General features: G+C 38.2%; 1 protein-coding gene across 2 annotated transcripts in view; it reads right to left on the bottom strand.

Annotated features, from left to right (window-relative positions):
- onecut2 (one cut homeobox 2) overlaps positions 1-22,336 on the bottom strand; it is a 53,413-nt gene that overhangs the window by 29,715 nt on the left and 1,362 nt on the right. For both annotated transcript variants that reach the window (XM_032538816.1, XM_032538817.1), the window contains exon 1: positions 21,970-22,336. This exon is cut by the window's right edge and continues 1,362 nt beyond it. In XM_032538816.1, the coding sequence (XP_032394707.1) occupies positions 21,970-22,336 (367 nt within the window). The remainder of the gene's footprint in view (positions 1-21,969) is intronic.

Genomic DNA, 22,336 nt, shown 5'->3' with positions numbered 1-22,336 from the left:
GGTCCCTAGATCTCTGCAGGGTAAATCCAGACAGCTAGCTAGACTATCTGTCCAATCTGAGGACTATGGTTACCTGGTCCTCAGATCTCTGCAGGGTCAATCCAGACAGCTAGCTAGACTATCTGTCCAATCTGAGGACTATGGTTACCTGGTCCCTAGATCTCTGCAGGGTAAATCCAGACAGCTAGCTAGACTATCTGTCCAATCTGAGTTTTCTGTTGCACAACTAAAACTACTTCTGAACGTACACATGTTCCCCCAAAACAAGTTCCTTCCTGTGGCTATTTTGCACAGGCACCGTGCAGTCAAACAGTGGAATTACAACTTCCGTGTCCTTCACACAACTTATTATTATTTTGGTCCAATTTGGCATTTGGAAAGTCTAATTGAGCTGCATGATTAATTTATTTAAGCAGGCAAAGAAGTAGTCAGCTTGGTTGACTGAGGTCTTTAATGCGCCTGCTCTACTGGGCCACGCATTCTCACTCCCATCTCGTAAAATACGGACGCTTGGTCAGGTGCTTTTGTCGCTGTTATTCACGCTAAAAGTCTCTTTTAGCATTATATAACACGGTTTAACATGGTCAAGACTATTGGCGTCCCTTTTGACACCGTTAGGTTAAGGAGAAACTCGTGAGTGGGCTTAACGGTTCCCTGACACACGGCAATAACAAGACGGTTGGGTTTAGGGAAAGGTCGTGGGTGGGCTTATGGTTCTGTGACTCGCGGGATGGGATGGTTGGGTTTAGGAAAAGCTTGTGGGTGGGCTTATGGCTCCGTGACACGCGGGAATAACGGGACGGTTGGGTTTAGAGAAAGGTTGTAGGTGGGCTTACGGTTCTGTGACATGCGGCTATAACGGGCCGGTTAAAGAAGAAAGCAGCTTCCCTGAGATGCTGCAGTAACGGGACAGTTAAGACACACGCAAGGCACAAACCCCGCTCTCCTGGGTGAAAGTCCTGTGTTTGACCCATCAACCACCCCGACCCACTTCCCTGTGCGGAATTCCCCCCCTGTAAAACACACACACCACAGGGTGCCTTTTTCCGTTGCATCAGACGCTGACAGCCACTGTCCAAACGTCCGTATTTTACGTGTTTGGAGGGAGAACGGGTTGATGAGTTACATAGTGCGAAAGGAGTGCTGATCATCCGGGTAATTTTATACGCAGTAGTTGAACTTTTTGGGCCAAAGGTAATGCACACCACTGAGCAACTCTCATGGGAATGAACAGGGCTTTGCCTCAAACGCTGTATCCACATTTTTATTGTACATGTGAGTGACTCTCCCTCCATACTCCATGTGAGTAACTGAGAGAAATGATGGCCCAAACTATGAAAACATGGTTGTAAAAAGCAATATTCTTCCTAGTAGCAGCAATATTGCAGTATATTTCATTGTGCAGACATCAAGAGATGCTAAAGCTCAGCACTCGAGTCTGCAAAACACACTTGATGCATCTGCATCTCAGCACTTAAACTCACACACAGACGTCTATAGAGATACACATTGTACAGCATGTAGCAATCAGCACTCCACTATAAGTGTGTGTGTGTGTGTGTGTGTGTGTGTGTGTGTGTGTGTGTGTGTGTGTGTGTGTGTGTGTGTGTGTGTGTGTGTGTGGTTGTGCTTAATGCACCAAAGCTTTCCCTCTTTCCGTGTTGAGACAATAACCGGAAATGAACCAACCGACTAAAGACACTCTCTGTCTCTGTTTCTCTCTCACACTCATAACTGAGAGCATGAACAAAATCTGTAAGAATATTTATCATTTACAAAACAGTATTGGCATGTTTCTCTATCAGCTGAGAAATAAGGCAGCACTGATGTTTAGCTTCACATTGATTAGCTTTTGTTTTTTAAATTAACCAATTATGTTTAGCCTCCAAAATGTTACAGAATTGTGATAAATTCCTGGCATTTCCAGAGCCCAAAGTTAAACACATTTTTGATTTAGGATAACGTCTATAGGTCTATAGGATGGATTACTATAAAAGTCATTCATGTTTCCCTAATGCCATCTGTTGTAACCAAATACCTGCAAAAAATAATGACATTCCCATTAGCCTTAGATGAACTCTGTGTTCATTAGCAAATGCTATGTAACATACATTACACTTGCTAAGCATCAGCATGTTAGCTTTGCATTGTGAGCATGTTACGTGACATCCAAAAGTTAGCATTTAGCTCAAAGATCTGTTTTTATGACTGATTGTATCGAGGAACAAAGAGAGAGAGATAGAGATATGTAGAGTGTGTGTGTGTGTGTGTGTGTGTGTGTGTGTGTCCAGAGAGATGGTTTATCAGTGTATAATCTATATGTCCACACAGTCTGTGGTGACATCACTGGACAAAGGTCTCTCTGACCGTTTACACGCACACACACACGCATGCACGCATGCACACACACACCTACACACTGTAACACACACACACACACACTGTAATGTATCTTCAGTTGTTTACCAGAAGAAACGGGTTGACCAATCAGAGCTTCTGGTGGCTCAGTGATGTCATTGGGTTGATGAGAAAATGGCCTCAGAGGGGTTTGATGTCACCCTCCCCCCCCCCCCTCCTGTCTCTCTCTCCCCCTCAGATTTCTTTCATTTTCCATTTTGACTCGTTCAGCTCTCTTATAATCTTTAATCTGCATTAAGATATTTGTAAGGTCGCTAAACAAACATATTAATACTAAAAAAACAATAACTAAAAAACTGAAATTAAAACAATGTGCGCGTGAAGCTCTTATTTGTTAATCAACACTGTTGTCGTCAGACCCTTTCTGAACTGTTTGACACATAATTTGATCTTTCTCTCCCATCGATGATGTCGGTTGGATTAATGCATAAACTGGACTGGGAGAATACCTTGATCAAGCTCTCGGAGCGGTGGCGCCTGACCTTTTTGGCTTGTGGCCTCTAAAATTCAATTTATTGTGGACGTGAGTTGTCAGCAGTCCGACCAAAAGAGATTTTCCCTTCCTTTACTTCCATCTTAATGATTTGAGAGGCCCAAAGATGTAACAGTATCCAAAATACTAAAAAAAAACAGCTAAAAAAAAAAATCAAGGTACATTTTGTGTAACAGAAAAATGATCCTGTGACATCTCCTTACAAATAAGCACACATACATGTAACACACATATAAAGCACGGTAGAAAGCACAGTATAAGCACAGATGCAACAGAGTGCAGCATTGCATTGCGGGATTTCTTGCAAAAAGTATATTACTTAGAGTAGATCCGACCAGGCAATCTGATTGGCCAACTGGACATTTAGAAAGTGGTCAAATCAGCATGACAGCACACCCAGAGCCATTTGAGCACACCATGCTTCCATCACTTAAAATATTACGCCGCCATTTCCATGTCAAGCTAATTTTCCATGCCACACATTACGGACTCTAATGAAAAACTGTTTTTGAAACAGTTATGTTCATGAAAATAAATTAGGATCCACAGTGGAACACACAGAAACTCAACATATTTATATAAATATATTGGGTTGAACGTAGAGCTGGGCGATAAGGAGAAAATCAAATATTATTAAACAATATGTTTGACCAAGTACATCGATATTGTACTCTTGGTGCTTTCACAAAATATTGACACAATGTAATATTAAATGAATAATGTGGATATAATGAGTGGTAAAGGCAAAAACAGCTAGAACAGTCAGTGGTAAGTTCAGAAAATGACATCACTTTATATTATACTGTACTGTAGTCTTTAAAATCAGGAAAAGACAAGACTTTGTCATATTACGATATTACTGTACGCAAAATGTAAGACATCTTGCCTCACATATCAATTTTGATATAAAATCGATAAATTGCCCAGACCAAATTGACATCTCAACGCTCTGGAACTGTTATTAGAAATGTTTGGCTAGCCTCAGCTGTACCGGCGACGCAGCGATATGTTAAAAACAGCTGCTACATGTGAAGTTTGCAGACGTACAGGAGCTAAATCTATTGATATCTTAGTTTTAACAACATTAAGCTAGCAAAGTGCTTTCATTTTTGTATTTTCGGTATTCACTTTGGGAAATCCCACAATCTCTACAAAGCTCACATTAGCATAATTGACTGGCTAACTAAACAGAGACCAAAAAATGTCTCTGTTGCTTAAAGTTGGTGGACGTCTACTAGCTAAATCTATCCGTTATTTTTTTTTTTACATATCTTAGTTACAACACGGTAGAGCTTGCAAAGCAGTTTGTTTATATGTGCAGTATTTAATCAGTTTGGGGAAAGCCTATGAGCCCTACAAAGTTAACATTAGCTCAAGTTAGTGGGCTGACTAAACAGTTGCTTTTTTATTTTCAGAGGGAATATGAATACTTTGAACATAACTATTATTTTGGTGGTGGCCGTTGTTGTACAATAACTTCACTTTGATCAGAGATCATGTCACAAATTTCTGTTATCACACTGAAAATACCTTTTGACTTCATCTTGTAATAAATGTGTTCATATTTAAAAAAAAATGAAAGTTTTATTTGGCATCAGGCTCATAACTGCTGCCGTGGTTCGGGCTCGGGTTGGGCTAGGACAGAAACTATGGGGGTAATGTAGGGTCAGCCCTGATGTTTTGGGCCCAATCATAGCTCTAGTTTCCATGACATTTTCCCAAGCCTTTGCGGGAAATGTTGAGTGCAACATACACCTCGAATTGGGACACTTAAAGCTCATACAATCATTTCTTTTTTAGATCACATGATTGCTTGTGCATAAAGGAGGTTGCTCGTAGTTACAACCCCGTAGATATTTTAGCACCCAACTCTGCAGCTCCCCTCAGCTCAATGAAGCTTTTTTGCATCTTTCAGCTTATTGTTTTGCTTTTCTGGCCTGCAACTATACGGTTTAGTTCACTCTCACCGCTTTTCATCAGCATTGTTTTTGGCTACAGCAGTTTTCAGCAACAAATCTCTAAAAACCCATTGTAGCCCACACTTCCTGCCCAGCACCAAAGAGCAGACAGACATAGTGGAGCATTTAGCAGCTAAAGAGCCAGCTATTTCCCTCAGGAGTTGGTAGAGACCAAAAACAGAGCAAAAACAGTGAAAATTAGAATCACATTTATCAGGTTTACACGAACACCAACAAAATGCTAATGTGTCTCCATCTCTCCTGGAATGTGTAGGCTATGTTCAAGTGTTTGCTAATAGGTTCAACTCATAAAGTGATGACATGTCAGCGTTGGGTCCATAGCTCATTTCTGCTGCCCTCATGCAGACAACACATCAGTTATTGCAGGTTTAAATACAATGGTAAAGAAAGGGTAAAAATAGAGCACAGTGTAACAAATAGCCATTTTAGAACCAGCTTCCGACTCCGTGGCAAAATTAAACTTCTTATTTGCATCAAACAAAGCATTTTGGGAACTATAGTGCCAAAACTCCAATGTGGTTGTCTCAAATAGAAATAAAAGTGAAACGCAGCAACAATGAATGTTTTAAAGTGCAATAAAAGTTTGGTGTTGAAAGTGAATTTCTCTCCTTCAGGGAAAACATTCACTAAACTTTAACCTGCTAAATGTTGACAGTGGGGATGTCAGAGGAAAGCTCTGTTTGGACATCAAACACACACACACTGACACTGACTAATAGATGATGAGTTAACCAGCCTCTCAGTACCTTTTCTTATCAGTAATGTTTTTTGGCAGCCTGAGGGCCATTGCAGCTCGGACTCACAGCACACAGCTCCAACAGAGAACAAACACAGGCAGAAAGATAATATTCTCAGATCAATACATTGTATTGTAATCGGTGATTGATCAAAGGAGAGGTTGGGCAGTGATATACACGGACATCCTGGCAAACCGCTCACCGCTGTGTTTGTCTTCAAGCGATGAATGGCATGCAATACGAGATTATCCGGTTTCCTGCTCTGAAAGATAAAAAGCAGCTCAGAGATAAAAGATTGAGTGTCCATATACTTTTGGCCATACATTGTTCTCTTTTTTGCCAATTCTTCCTACCCAGTTTTATTGTTTTAATTATTTTATTTTATCACTTATTAGGTTTTACTTTTTCTGTTCTATGTGCTGGTATTATTCATTTCTATCTTTACTTTCTCTTTCTTTTCTTTCATTTTTTCGACATGTTTCTGCCTGCTCTGTTCAGCCAAACCTGTCTCCATTAAAGGCCTTAATATCTACAATTGGATGCCATCCATCCAATATGAAACATAATCCAATAACAGACAGATTCAGCTTAATGAATCCAGTTATGTGGCACAATCAAATAGAGGAGGATTCCCTTCTAACCCATCTGTCTGATACACATCGCACTGGCGGCTTTTAATGCTTTTACCACCAAATCTGCACCAGGTGAGCAAGAGAGAGAAATAAGAACAATTTGATCATCAAAAAAGTGCTTCGTTTTCTAGGTCATGCTTTGGTTTGGACTCAGTCAGCACAAACAGGTCAAATGATAAGGTAAAAGGTCAACAAAAGAAATACAATGTGCGCAGGTGAGATAAAGAAACCCAAAGATCATCCCAAGGAAAAAAAGAAAAATAATCCAGGAGTCTAACAAATAAATCCAGAGGTAAAAAATGATTACAAAGCTTTCCGCATGTAAATCCAAAATCTTGCCACTATTAACACATCTGTGGAACTCCTATCAGAATTTAAAAAGGCAACATGTGTGCATGGAAGTCAGTTAATTACAATGGAATCACCACAATCAGCAGCGATGTCCAGAGATGAGACAAATCTTTTCTATCAAGTTCAACTTGAACACGTTAATTCATGCTGGAGAGTCCAAAACATTAGCTACACTGCACTTGCTAGAGACGCAGCATGGTCTGCAAACGGTTATGAGACAGTAGATGATGTTACAAATTTGTCTCTCTAATAAACTCCAGTGAACATATCACAAGGCTTGCAGGGATGCCGCTGCTTTGCAACAATGCACAGCCACGCACATCAATAACCTGATTGGTACGGTGGCTCTAAAAGCTCAACGTACACGTGCAAAGTGACAAAACACATGCAAAATGAACATCTTTACCAATGTCACAACACGAAAAAAATATTTTTACTTGAAAAATATATTTTCGTTATGATAGGAATTTTTTATATACTGCCAAACCGTGGTATTTGATTACACAACGTTTGGAACGCTACGCTGCGCTGCTTGACAATGTTGCACTTCTGAACACAATAGACAGTTAAAGAAATGGACCAACAGATCCTGTTGCTCTGGACGGAGACCAGTGAAGTCCATTAGAAGCTCTTTTCCGGTGATGCTGAGCATTACTACGCAGCCTCCAACTGAGCTTGAAGACGTAGATGTGACGTGGGTAACCTGTCTGAAATTTGTAAGTCTTCTTCAGGTTACACCTGTTAGCTAGGTTACACTTGTTACCTAGGTTACACCTGGCTGTTGATTCAATATAATGGCGATTGTTGAACGTCCTTGCTCAGTAAGATAATGTGATTAATAGTGGGTTTATTGTTATTATTTACTAGCATATATGATCCCTATGCATTGTGTATGGAAGCCTTTACAATGTTCTTTATTTCTTTTATTACCACACACACACAGCCATAGCAGAGTCCTGTCCAGTCCTCATCTAGTCCTCACTAAATTTAAAATAATTTCACTGGAGTTGCCAATAACAAATTTATTCTAATTGGATGGGAACAAACACAGACTTCTAACAAAATCCCTCTTGAATTCATATCTTGCTTCTCTGTCAGAATCTGATTAACCTGGGGTCCCAGTCTCTGTCAATATAAATAGGCTATATGTTTTAGGCCTATTGGCAGACGGCCATTTAAAATGTAGGCAATGGCATATAAAGAATGAAGAATGAAGAATAAAGAGCCTTTTTTCCATGTCCACTGTAGTTTCTCAGCGTCTCTCTAGTAACATCTGTCTGGTCCAGGTAGCTTTGTCCCTCATAAGGCTACTTTTACTTTTATACTTTAAGTAAATTTCTAAGCCTGTACTTTGTTACTTTTACTTGAGTAAAGAAGTTAAATCAGTACTTCTACTTTTACCAAAGTTTTTTTTAACACAATTATCTGTACTTCTACTTGAGTATGGGCAGTGAGTACTTTTGCCATCTCTGGTAAATATGATGAGAATAAAATGTCTCTTTTTATATTCTACTGACTACTGAATACTGACAGTAAATGGCCCAGTCAAGCAAAAGAAAGAAAATACTGTGATATCAACTTTTGGTCCTACTACCTAGTACTAGTGCAGATATTTGTATAGAGAAACTCAGGATTTTGCAAAAATATCCGATAACAACCTCCTTTATTATTCATTTGCATGTAACATTGCAAATTAAAGTGTATATGTTATAATTATCATCCTCATGAGCCATTCAGACACTGCTAGTCTCTCAGTCTCTCTCTTTCTCCCTGCTGTACAATGTCTCTCTCTCCCCACCGCTCTGTCTAACCCCCCCACCCCTTCCAGGAACTGGTCTGGATCAGGTTCCTGCAGATCAATGGAGATCTGGGTCCGCAGCGTTTACGTTATCGTTGCCAGTATTAATGCTCTTTTAATCTGCTCGGGATTACAGCCATCGATCCACATCATCCACACACACACACGCACGGTGGAGCCCAAAAACACACACACACACACACACACAGACATACTGACTCCCAGACTGAGAGAGAAAGACCAAAATTACAGAAAACAACAAGGTGAGCAGATACAGGGCAGGAAGGACAACAAACACAATGTGCGTCTACTTCCTTGTTTGTGTTCGCTTTCAGTATCTGACCATCAGTATTGATCGGTTATAGATACACATCAGCACATTTACGTACAGAGAAGTGTCAGCTGTAGCAGCAAAAACAGAAAATAACAGACTAGATAAAAGTATATAATTGTTGTCATAATATATAATAATGCTCTGGGGGGGGGGGATGGGTCTCTGTAAAATTATAGAGTGTGGTCCAGACCAAATCTATCTGTAAAGTGTCCTTAGATATTATACGATTGGACACTATAAATAAAACTGAATTGAAATGATAGTTTTTCTTTTTATATTGTTGTTGGTAAGTAAAAACAACAATAACAGCAATACTACTAATAGTAATAATAACAATTATAGATAGATGTTTCTGTTCAATTTTATTTATAGTATCACATTATTACAACAGTTATGTCACAAATAGAGTAGGTCTAGACCACACTCTGTAATTTACAAAGACCCAACTTCCTTTTATTATTCATTTCTTTATTTTCATCTTCATAGGATATTACCATTCTTTAAATGGAATCTATTATCTATATCTATTCATCTCTTTTTATATATATATACAATATATATATCTATACTATATATATACTGTTTACAGTATTTACAGCATGCATATATATATATATATATATATATATAATTATAGTAATATATAACATAATATACTGCTCTATACTATATACTATATATACACATATATTCTATATATATACACTGTATGTATATGTAGACATTATTTAAACCTTATTGATAGTTTTTACCATCTGAAATCATATCTACATTAATTTTTTATATAGTGACATTATATTAAATCTTATTGATTTACTGGTTATGGTTTTTATTATTTTTTAGTATTGATATTATTATTACATTATTACATGTATTACATTTATAGTGTCTTTCCATCTCCAATTGAATATTACTTGTTTCCATTAATATAAATGCATAGTTGACTATAAATGTATTGATTTGAATTGTTTTATTTAATACTGATTATATGTATCAACATTTAACCAGTACAGTAATCCTAATCATTAAAATAGAATTCCGATGTAATTATTTCTGGATGGATTTGTTTGTTTGTCATCCCTAAAGGTAAATAGCGGATTCTTTTCCAGACCCAAGGTCAGAAGGCAGCTTCACCACGAAGCCTGCGTGCTGCCTGATGGCTCGGTCCCGTCTGGCGTCAGTCATCACGCCTCCGGACACAGTTATTCAGCAGCGCCGTGACACCAATACTAATGAAGCTGAGGGACGGAGCGACAGTGTGAGGAAAGAAACAAGAGAGATAGATAGATAGATAGATAGATAGATAGATAGATAGATAGATAGATAGATAGATAGATAGATAGATAGATAGATAGATAGATAATTTGTTTATCCCGAAGTAAATTTTAGGCATCCAGCAGCAAGACAACCATAACACAACAAACCCATATACACACATATATCACACATACCTAAGAATTAAAAAAAATAAAAAATTAGAAAAAGGGCTTTGGTGGGCCTGGTTCTGTCTGTCTGGTGCCAGTTGGGACACAGAGACACACATACGAATATACAGAAATGTAATTCCCAATAATTACAGCAGTTGGCATGATGCACCGTGGCACTTTTAGTAACAATAAAGATAACAGAGCTGTGACTAGAAGCAAGAACTGTAGCAGTGCAGGGCGTAGCAGGGCGTTGAGCAGAACCAAAAACGACGAAAGTGGCAAGTCAACATAAACATTGACAAATGAATCCCACGTAATATTTGAGACATATTATAAAACAATCAGCCTCTGCTCTATACGTTCCTTCTAAACCCAGCACGACCTAACCAAGGCCGTTCTTGTCCACCTCCATTCTAGGTAAGGTCCCACTAAAATTGCCTCAAGTTTCCAGTATTGAACTATGAATTGAAGGTAGTCTTCAGGGGCACTACTCTGCTGTGAACCGCGTCGTGTGCCAACTCTTACAAAAGACATCAGTCTGTCCTGTTGCTAAACAAGAATTAGTGTGCTGCCAATTACACTCTGGATCTGAGGATATCATGAAACATGTTTCTTTGTCATGGCTGTTGATGTGTTTTTTATCTTTGTACTATGTTATAATTGTCTAACTCTGTGTGTACTTTTTTTCTATTTTTGAGCGATGCTACTTGGGAACGCAAAATGAAATTCAGTTTATACTGGCATCAAGTTTTATCGTATTAATTGGACCTGACACCATGACTAAATATATAGTGGATTGAGTTTTTTTGTTAAAGAGTTCAAACAAACACAAGAAGCAATAACAATCGGTTGGCTCATATGAGAAAGGGCAACCAATCATCCACAACCAACCATTAGTCAACCAATCAAGATGCAGCTAGTTACGGATTTTAGTGTGTCTTCTTATTTTGATAGATATGCACTGCAAACCTGAAATTAGACATTGCCAGGTGGAGCTGTATGGAGAACCTAGTCTACATCTGTGAAGTTCCATATCCGGGATTCCTCTCCATCTGCCAAATTTGGCCGGATGTCACTCTTTTTGGATGTTTGTTTTCAGAAGTCCCGTTAAGTTCCGCTGTCTTTGTGTAGTTTTAAACTCCGGTGGATTCTGGAGGAATTTGGTTTTATGTTTCACGACTAAAACAACCTTTGAACTTTCACGTTCCACCAAAAGAAGTTCCTTCCCCAGGCTATTTTGCAGTTGCACTGGGGCTATGCTTAGCACTGCCCAAGACAATTGTGACTGGTTTAAAGAAATACCAATAAACTAGAGTACGTTAGGTTGCTGTGGACTCGCCAGGCCCTTCTCCCCAGCGCTGTGGCGAGATTAGTAAAACCCTAAATGTCCAAATCAGCTCCATAAGTCTGTGTTATCTCCAAAGTGGTAGAATTCAAAGCTAATGATGACGTTTCTGTCAACCAGACATCAAACATCCAAGGGTATGGAAGGAGGGTGATTTACACGAAGACGTTAAGGAAAATGTTTAACTGAAGACACAACAAGATTCCGGAACTTCTGTTTGTAGTGGACAGCGCCAAAATAGTCAGACAAAATCAAGAAACGGCAAGAGATTCAGTTATTTATTACCAAATTATGAACCGACGCCATACATAATAATCCGTTTCATGCGTGCTGCACGCGTTTGAATGCAGTCCATTTACATCTGAGCCTTCCATTCTCCTGGGCTACATGTGAGAAAGGGCAACTTTGGACAATGCCAGGGCCTGATTTGTCGGACATTGTCTGGAGTTTATATGTAAAAACGGATGTAGTGTCTGTTCTTTTAAAAGTTGAGTTGACTGTTGACATTTTGTCTTGGATGCACTGTAGTTTTTAGTGAACATTACTCAAACACTAGTATATTATTAACAACAGGACTGATGGGAAATATAGTCTTTAAGAAAGATGGGTTTTTAACACTACCATTGTTGAGATATTACCACTAATGCACTTCTTTCAAATGCATTGGATAAGTGATGTGAAAATACTGAAATATATGGTTCTTTAAGCGTGATTCAGAGTTGAGTTCCTGTCCTCCCTTGCAAGTGTGTGTGTGTGTAAGTGGCTCTTACTGATTGTGTGGTGTGTATTCTCTGTGCGCTCTGCTTCGATGAGCTCAGAGTCCAGGTGTCACGTTTGATTTGACCGGCGTAATAAAGCGGCGACAGGACCATTTTCTCCTCTGAACCCGAGCCGCTCAGTTGGCCCCAGCAACACTTCTACCTCTCCAACACCGCCGGGGCACCATAATTGATGTGGACAGACTTAACCAAAAATCACTAAGCTATTCCTCTGATTTTGTTATTGGGAGCTACAGTGAAGGTTGTAAAGAGGCTGATGTTTGGAGTTTACAGATTTGATAAAGAGCTTGGAGCATTTGCTGAAGGAATATGATGCAGTAGGAGTCTCTATAGTCTACATACAGTAAATGACATACATGTGGAGGCAAAAACTTGGACTGTGTTGCAGGCGTCACTTCAGAACCTTGTGTCCTCCTGGTATTAACCTGCAATCTGTATTTGAAAACGTTATTTAGATAATAACATCTGATCTCAGGCCTTTGCGTTTACACGGATTATCTGCATATGAATTAATCTGTAGGCAAACAGACAGGATTTTTCCATTTGTTGCGCATTTGTAGTCCAAATAGTATTGACCAATCATGTGTGAGCAGGCTTTGGTTGTATGCAAGTAAACAGTCAGTGTAGAAAGCAAAAGAAGCAGAGCACCTTGGCTAAAAATGCAATCTCCCAATGGCTATTGTCTGACTATGATTTAGCTTTTTTTTACCTTTTAAAAAATGTATCTGACTTTATATTCCATTTATATTCAGAGAAACAATCCGGTCATAAGCATTGTCTTTCAACTTTAACACCATTTTTGCATCTCAAGTTGCTAATCAGACTGTCAACAGTGACCAGCGCACGAAAGAGGAAATCTTGTCACGGATATACACTGGCTTCACCGAAACACACAAAACATTTTCTGTTGCCCCCGAATGCTAAATCAGACAGGACTGTCAGACCGACAGCTGATTGTCTCGGTTCCGAGATTGAGCAGCAGACCACGCGGGTCTGGTAAGCTCACTTATTCATCTCCAACCGACGCTGACTCAAGTGACTTCATCAGACTTTTTACAGCTCTCTCTGGACCCACAAACGTCTTCATGCAACTTTTTTCCCATATGTAGTAGTACTCCCCAGCACCTGTAAACAGACTTTGTCACGTCTCAGTTTCCCAACTCCAAAACTGCAATCAACAGGATAGGACAGAGATAACAATGTCTATCAAATCATCTCATGCTGACAAGCAAACAAACATCAAAAAGTCTCCTCTCAGCAGCCTGAAATCCATTATTACAGATCAATATGGGCCTGTGAATATGGAGGTCAGAACAGAAACCCTGAAAACAGACATAAAATGTCTGAAACTGTAAAGCCAAAATCACACACACACGCACACACCCATGCACATGTACATGCACACGCCCACGCACACACACACAGTAACTGCTGGTAATCTGTGTCATAAAGCAGGGTCCGGCTCATAAATAATGCACTGTGTCGGCTTACAGCAGGATGCGTAAAATGGAAAATATTTAGGTTCAGTCATTCAGATTTTCAGCACAATTTAACTGTAAGTGGACTCCTTTCAGTCTGTTCTGTAACACAAAAGACATTATACAGTAGGATAAGTCTGGGGATATTCCCTGGTAAACAATCCCCATGTAAAGAACCACGAATGAAGTGATCACTCCAATAAGTATTGTGTGTATCCAAACTCTGATATATCTTTTTTCTCTGTGCCATAGAGCTCCCACTGTTGTCCAGGAGCTGTTAAAAATGTCCCTTCATTACGAGGAAAAGCCTTTCAGCATGTCAAAGAGCATAGTCCCTGTCTGGTAGGCTTTTAATGTGAAACATATGTAGTGAGCATTGATTTTCATTGACGATTGCGATGGAAAAAACGAGTAAGTAGAAGCGTTTCAAATGAACGTAAATGACAGTATGGTGTTAAAAAAAGATTCTGAAAGCAGGATTGTAATAAGTACTACATGACTCTGTTGGTGTACTGATGGAGTTACTATAGTGCTGTGGAAATGTACATAATACCGACTTAACCATGTGAACTATTAGAGTACTTCCCCTGTGTTTTTTAATTTGTGCTGACCATGGCTCCTTTTCCATGACACAAGCTTTTATATGAGCTATTCTATTCTAACACTGATTGTTGTCTTTTCATCCATAATTCACTTGGAGTCACAGTTAGGCAGCATCCTCCAACCAAACAATGGACTCCTCCTCCTCCTCCTCTCTCTCTCTCTCTCTCCTTCTCCTTCCCTCCCTCCATTTTGCCTGGTTAACCCGGCTGCGAGGTGAAGAAGAAGTGAAGTGAGCAGACCGAGGCAGGTCACGCCGAGATTCCCATCAATAATTCATTGGGCCGCTGCTGCCTCTGCTCTTGTGTTCTATTCCCTTGACGATCACATAATACCTCCCCCCAAAAGAGAGAAAGAGAGAGGTTCAAGGGAGGAGAGAGATGGCGAGAGAAAGAAATAGATTTAAAATGAAGAAGAGGAGAAGGAGGCACAGAGGAAAGGCTCCAGAGAGACATTTTGACGGATTAGTGTTTCTTTTATCAAAGTATACTGTCCAGTACTTTGCATAACATTTGTTGTCTTTTTCTTTGAAATTCTGAATTTCTACACTTTGTAAACAAACCTGCTTTGGCAATACTAGACTTAGACTACATGGCTAAAAGTATTTCCAGGTACCACTTTACCTGACAAACAGCCACTTTGAGCTTGAAATGTAAAATGTAATGTAAAAGGGAGTGTTCAATAGTGTAGCCTTTGGCTGGCAGAAATCACCCAAACATTACACCCATATGTAATACTTAAAGAGTTATTTTTGTTTAATTGTCTGAGTTATGAAGTTATCTTTTTCCGGTTAATTCTAAGTTATGTATTAAGTTTGGTACAGTTATATTGAGGAAGGTGGCTGTATGTTTATAATTATTAATCAGTTGTATGCAGGCTACACGGAGCCTTCTATAGAAATGGAATCTATTGTATGAGGGGTCTCGGTGCTGGTGTTGTCCTACCTGTGTATATGTGGACATTTAATGCACATTTTAACTGAATTTTATTTAAGTATCCTTTTACATTTGTACTTTTACAAGAGTACAATATTACCAATAATATTAGTACTCTAATGCCATAGATTACGGCTATAGATTACTTCCTTATACTCCTGTCTGCAGTGGTTGACAATACCACAGCCTCTGTGATGCTAAATGCTTTATCATGGTCCTATGGAGGATATTTTGGGTCATAATTCAATTTAACATCTGCCAAATAGTAAAGTGCAAATGCTAAAAAAAAAATTGTTGTACAAACAATAGTTTTTATTTCACTTTTTTCATTGTCATTTTACATTTTCACATTTACAATTTAACATTTTGACTTAACTTTTAACTCATCAATTTCCTTTTAATTATGACCAATAATATCCTTCATACAAAGAACTCTGTAATTTTTGTTTTTAAAAGTGCTACTTTATATAATAGAACTTAACGTATTGACATTATTACTCTAACCTGGAACAATGCAAAGATAAATGAGAGAGAAAGGGAACAAGGGGGAAGGAGTCGGCCTGCTGCTACTGATTATTTTGATTATTGATTAATCGCTTGGTCAATAAAGGGATTAAAAATAGCTCAAATTGACAATCACTGTTACCTAAAGCTCTAGTTTTGTCTAACCGATAGCCCAAAATCCCAAAACATTCAATGCAATTATGTAATACAAAGGAAAACAGCAATTACTCCTTAACGTCAAGAGAGTATGTTTGTCATTTTTAAAGCAAAAATAGGCGCTATTTAATTGTTGGAGGATTGACGAATCAAACAATCAAGTAATCATTTCAGCTCTATGCAGGACTACATCAAAAGAGTCATTAAGAGAAGAAGACAGATTTAGGGAGACACAAGTAAAGAGGAACTTAACTGAAATAGAGAACCTCTTGTTAAATGTGGATAATCTAACCCAAAAGAAAAAGAAAGAGAACCCAAAAATAATTCCTTTCTTCCCCCTGCATGCTGCTCCTCTCTCTCCTCTGCTAGTCTCAGGGTCAGGGGGATATTCACTCCATCCATTGTCTGAGTGTTGCAGCTTTGACATTTGACCTCAGCTCTATTGGTTGTTTGTAGCGTTGTTGATCTAGGAATTGAGGCTCCCTCTGCTCATACAGTCATTTTAAAGTCACCGTGGAGAGAAGAGAGAGGGATGAAATGAGCAAAATGTGATGCCTGGCAAAAATAAGGCAAATAAAATGAGTACTGTAAGGAGTACCTTCACACAACTAGATGTGTTAGCATGTTTCTGACGTAAAAAAACAGAGCAATATTGACCCATTCTCTGTGGAACCACAGGCCATTACAGTTCCGGAGACAAGCTGGAAGAAAGAAAGAAATTCCAATTTCTGTGCTTAACTAAACATATCTTTAACAGGGATCACAACAATAATTTCAAAGGGGTCTGATTTACATGATTCAGAGGTCCAGTGCATGTTAAGCCTAGCTTAGCACAACGACTGGAAGCATGGGAAACTGTTTGCCTTGTTCCATCTAAAGAGAAATCCAAACCCTCCAAGAACTCCAAACTGGGATTTGCATGTTGTTTTTTGTTAGCTAACTAGCTAGTCACCAATCCTTCCTGTAATCAGCTGGGTTTTTCCAGTCGTTTTGTTTAGCTAGGCTAAAGATTTTTTTGTTCCTATCTGTTGTTGCTGAAAGCAGGATAGAAAAAACTTTCTGAATTTAAAGCTTTACAAAGGCCAGCCTCTGACTTTACCCTGCTATTAGCTGCTATTAGCCATGGAAAAAGCTTCTGGAGCTTTCCGACTAGCAAGCTACCAAACCAACTTCAAAGAAAGACATATTATGAAAATCAGATAGCGTAAACTATAGTTAGAATTGTTGGAGGTTCAATTTAAGTTAAGTAAGGCCTAGTCCACACGTACACGGGTATTTTTTATAAATGGAGTTTGGCCTCCTTCGACTAGCGTGCTAGTTTCCCCCATTTCCAATCTGTGTGCTAATCCACGCTAAACACAGTTAGCGTCTAGGTTGTAGCACCTGTCTTTACTCAACAAAACAGACTCTTGACTCTTTAACTGGTGACTAATAAGATACAGCATGTAAATGTGAGTCTTTTAAAATGACATAAAGGCCTTTTGTCTATTTATTACTGTAAGGAATTGACAAAGTAGCCTATAATTGTGGTATTATAACAAAAACTCTGGTACTGTAACTATTGGCTCAATGTCTAACCCTAATAATGTTTTTAGGTATGATTTGAAATTAAAGAGTGATTTTATTACCAATGGGAATGCAAACGAGTGCAGTGACATCAGACAGCAGAATGAGTATGAGGTTGTTCGGTGTGTATCTGCTCACTGACATTTTACACACACAGGGCAACACCGATCCCCTGAACGCTCCCCTGCTCTCCTACAGCTCCACCCTCCATCAGCTGTCACTCATAGTATTTCCTATCAACATATATCGTCAAATACCAGCCCTGAAAATCTAAAAAGCCCTAATGAAATAACAGTCAAATTCTGCACAGATAATCCCATCCACATTAACATGTGCACGCATTTTAAATATGAGGGTATGACCGAATCTAGGCTAATTAGAGGGAAAATTCCAATCAATGTTTTGAGAATCAGCTGCCCGTGCTGGGATATTTGGATCTCCATTAATTGGAAATAAGTAAAAGAAAACATCACCTATTTGCAATAATTATTCTTTATAAGAATCTATTCAACAAAAACTGTCAGCCCCTTAAATTACAGATATACTGTATGTATAGTATGTATGTATATTACATACATATATTATATTACATTGACACCACAAATAAAGCACAATAAATCTCAGGATAATTTAGAAGGATACCAGACAGATATTACGAGCAAACATTGGAATATAATGCAGCCACCAAATATCAAATATAGATACCTGACTTTAGAATTCTATAAAATTTCCATAACTCACTATGAATACATCGCAAACGCATTGAGATCATACATGCATAATGTAGGGTTATTATAGAGATATGATAAATGAAATGAAATGGGTTTACAAAAAGTTATTACTTTGGTATTACAAAAAAACCTGTTTCAGTTTTGTTTTGGCTATAATGTAGAAATAATGTATATGGCAGAAATGATGGCCCTGTTTTAATCACTGAAGTTTACTCACTCTGTGAAATAAAGAAACACTTATTGGATTATTATCACTGATACTGAATACAAACAAAGACACCATGAGTTCATAGATGTTTAATATATAGAATTTGGGTTGTATTTAAAATGTCCTTATATAGATATATAGGAATACATTTAATATTCAATGCTTAGTAGTAATATCCTAATATTGATTTGCTATAAATTAACTAAATAAGCCAAATTTATACAACTATAAATATTTGAAACAGAGCATCTTGCATCTTCTCTGTCACATAGTTGTTGTACATATATTTTTTCGTATTATTTCTGATCTGTAGTCTGTTTCTAGTGTTGTTGTAATGCTAAATGGTTTATCTTGATACAGCTAAATGTTTGATACTTTATTAATAGACGGACATCACGAGTAATGAGGTAATTCTAAGATTATTATGGAATTATTATAGCCATTTGAAATAAGGCATAATTATAATTTAGGAACATTTTAGGAAAAGCTATGGTGCCCAGTGAATGCCACATACAGTAGGTTGTGTCTATTAAATTAAATCACCAGTACATTTTTTCATAATTTGTCATTTGTATAGGTTGTCGTTTGGACATATATATGTATATATGTATGTATATATATTTGACGTATATGTTTAATGACCACTTTATTTCAAAGAGTACATGCAGGTATAATATAAATTGAAATAACACACCATGTGACTCAGTGTTAAAGGATTGTATTTTGATTTCAATTTACCTGCTTTGACCTGGATTATTCCTTGAGTATATATATATATATATATATATATATATATATATACAATAACTGCAGAAGAAGAAAAGGTTGATGCTAAAAGTTTTTTTATTATTATTAGATAGGCCTACCAGTAGAAGCACATTTCATGATAGAACCCTATTGAAAATAACTGTCCAGTTAATACATACATATCTCCTATTTGTAAACTGTGACCTTTTTTTTTGCTTTGTTTTAAGCTGCATGACAATGAGATCATTTTCATTTTTTCACACTTAAATTTTGAAGAGGTTTGTTTTTTTTTTCCGCCAGAGAAACAAAGAGAATTTCCTCAACCCATAAAGGAGGATTCAATCCATGAGTTTATTGAAAAAGTAATTGTGTTTTACTGAACAGTTGTAATTCTACATAATTTAAAATATTTTTTGACAGAATTACCTCTGCACTGTTTTAACAATGACCCTTTAATTTAAAAAAGGCTTGCATTTACTATGTATTCCATCATGCGTCTCACTGCCACACACTCTCTCAGTAGTAATAATAAAATTTTCATCTATATACATATATCTATTATCAAATGTCTTGTCTGTACATAATAGTTATGTTTGTGTCCTTATCTTTGCTCAGCTTTGTTGATCTTAAGTTGCAACTTGCGAGCTACTGACAACCAGAGTCAAATAAAGTTGAGTGTGAAAATGGCAATACAATATGGTGATGCTCTAATAAAGGACGCCTGATATGATATTGTACAGAGTTCTGCATCCTGCTTGCCCAAAATTAGGATTGAATACTGATTTTTGAGTTGAATACTGGAGCACGTCTTGAACCAGTATGACCAGTAGCAAAGTGAAATATTGATTGTGAAGCAAACTGAATAAAACTGGAAAATAATAGTGATGCCTGTAAAATCATGGTATTTCAAAATATCCCAAGACAGTTCTTCAGGGTGTCATTCTAGAAGGCTAATCTGATCTATTTGTTACGAATCTCACTCTCTTTAAATGTATTGTTATCCGGTGTTTGGAACCTGACCTCATACACAGTACAGATTCAAAAGTTTGGAAATTCATGAGACAGAGCAAATAATAGTTGTCTCTGTCTGACTGTTTCTTCAAGGATTGAGAAAATTCTCTAACTTCTTAAAACCCAGCATTTTTTTGAAAAAAATGTCAAAAGCAACAACATCAACTTAGGTTCCAAGAACTCTAATTTCTGACCAGTTGGAAACCTCTGCAATAAGGTGATTCAACATGTCCTTCACTGTCTTTACACCTACATGCATAAGCTGCCCTCCTCCTGTACAATTTTAAATTTGGCTTTTGTTTTTATTACTTGTGTTACTGAATGTGTTTAGTTTCTTTGAATTTTTGTATGTGTTTGTGTAGAACTATATAATTAAAAAAAAAAAAAAAAAGATCTGCTGCTGTAATCCAGAAATGGATTACTAAAAAGGGAGATTCAAATGATAGGCTTACAGAATTATTTATATGTGTATATATATATTTATTATATATAATCTATTATTTATAGATATTATATTGATTGTTTCGGAAATTGTGCACCTCATCTCCCCCCCCCCAACCCCACCCTTTTCTTTTGCACTACTTATATTTTATATTTTATTCCTTCTTGTTGACACAGGAAAAGGGTTGCTTCAATCTCGTTGCACAGGTATTGCACATGTGCATAATGACATAAAGGCATTCTATTCCACTCTATTATATTCTAAATTAAAAATTGCCATTGAAAACGCCTCTGTTAAATACATAAAATGTGATCAGATCTTTTGATAAACTTGCCACAGGCAAACTAAACCCCACAGAAATTTAAAGTTATTGTTGCAATATTGCTAATAACTGAATATGGTCCACTCTCATGCGGATCCTTTTTATGTTGCTGGGTCCCTGCTGCTGCTGTCTCCTGCAGACAATAGAGGCTTGTTGCTGGGACAGAAACCAGGTTCCTCACTAGAGGGGGCACCAGACCCACTGATGCTACAAACCTTCATGTTTATGTCACAGCCGTCTGATCACTTCAAGCTCCTCACAATCAAACACAAATCCTCTTCTGAGCCCCTCAGCCTGCTGTGAATGCTTTCTCACACATCTCTCCCTGCTAACACCATAAGAATACAATAAGCGTTTAACTCACCAGCTGAATAAAGTAAAAGCATTGCCACTGAGTAACTCTGATAAACATGTTAAACACCCCTTGATTGCCTGAAGTTAACTTTGGTCTAGTCTATATGAAATAATAATGACTACATTTTTTTTTCTCAAAATACAGAATTTCTAACTATTTTTAAATGAAAGTGCTGCCTTTTGTATCTTTCGATTTTCTTATGTTTTTATATGCCTGGATGTGGGTATAAATTTGAGCAAAAATAATGAGCTGATGTTTAGTAAAAGTGCAGTGTTTTCCCTCTAACATGCAGGGACAGGAAAACAAATCTAGGTTACAGCTGGGCCGGGCTGTTGGAGGGAAATCCCGTGACCTTGTCATTTCCTATCGATCCCTTTCTGTTATTGATCAATAATGCTAATCATAACACCAGTGATTCTAAATAAATGTCTAAATTTGGGTGCTGTACAGGAAAGGAGCCACAAAGAAACACCAAAAAAAAGCCAGCAAATAATAAAAAGTGACAGTGGGGTAATTATTTGGGATTGTTTCATGGAGGAGGAGGTTAGAATTCCTCTTCTTGTCCGACGCACGGATAAAAGCAAAACACCAGCATGGCACCGCGGTTTGTTGTTTTCTTACCTGCCAGTCTGAGGGCCGACATCCTCTGAAACTCGGGCTCCTGCAGCCACTTCCACATCCTCCTGAAGGTCTCCCTGCCCGACTTAAGTTTACTCCAGGGTTTGGGGTTCCTCAGGAGATCCGACAGGGTTCCCTGGGAGCGGCACAGCACCCTCTGGGCGAAGATGGCCTGGGGGATGCTGTACCTCTTCAGCTCCGCCGTGATCCTCTGCGCAACCTCCTTGGTGTTGATTTCCTCCAGCTGCCCCGAGCTGTTCACCCCCTGATTCCCGGAGGAGGAGGGCGGTCTTTCCCTGGTGGAAGCCAACACGGGCCCGTGGGATGGAGACTGGAGGTGGGGGTGGGGGTGGTGGCCCGCCGAGGACAC

Source organism: Etheostoma spectabile, chromosome 16, assembly GCF_008692095.1.
Source record: "Etheostoma spectabile isolate EspeVRDwgs_2016 chromosome 16, UIUC_Espe_1.0, whole genome shotgun sequence".
Classification (NCBI taxonomy): Eukaryota; Metazoa; Chordata; class Actinopteri; order Perciformes; family Percidae; genus Etheostoma; species Etheostoma spectabile.
This window is presented reverse-complemented; position numbering and strand designations above follow the sequence as displayed.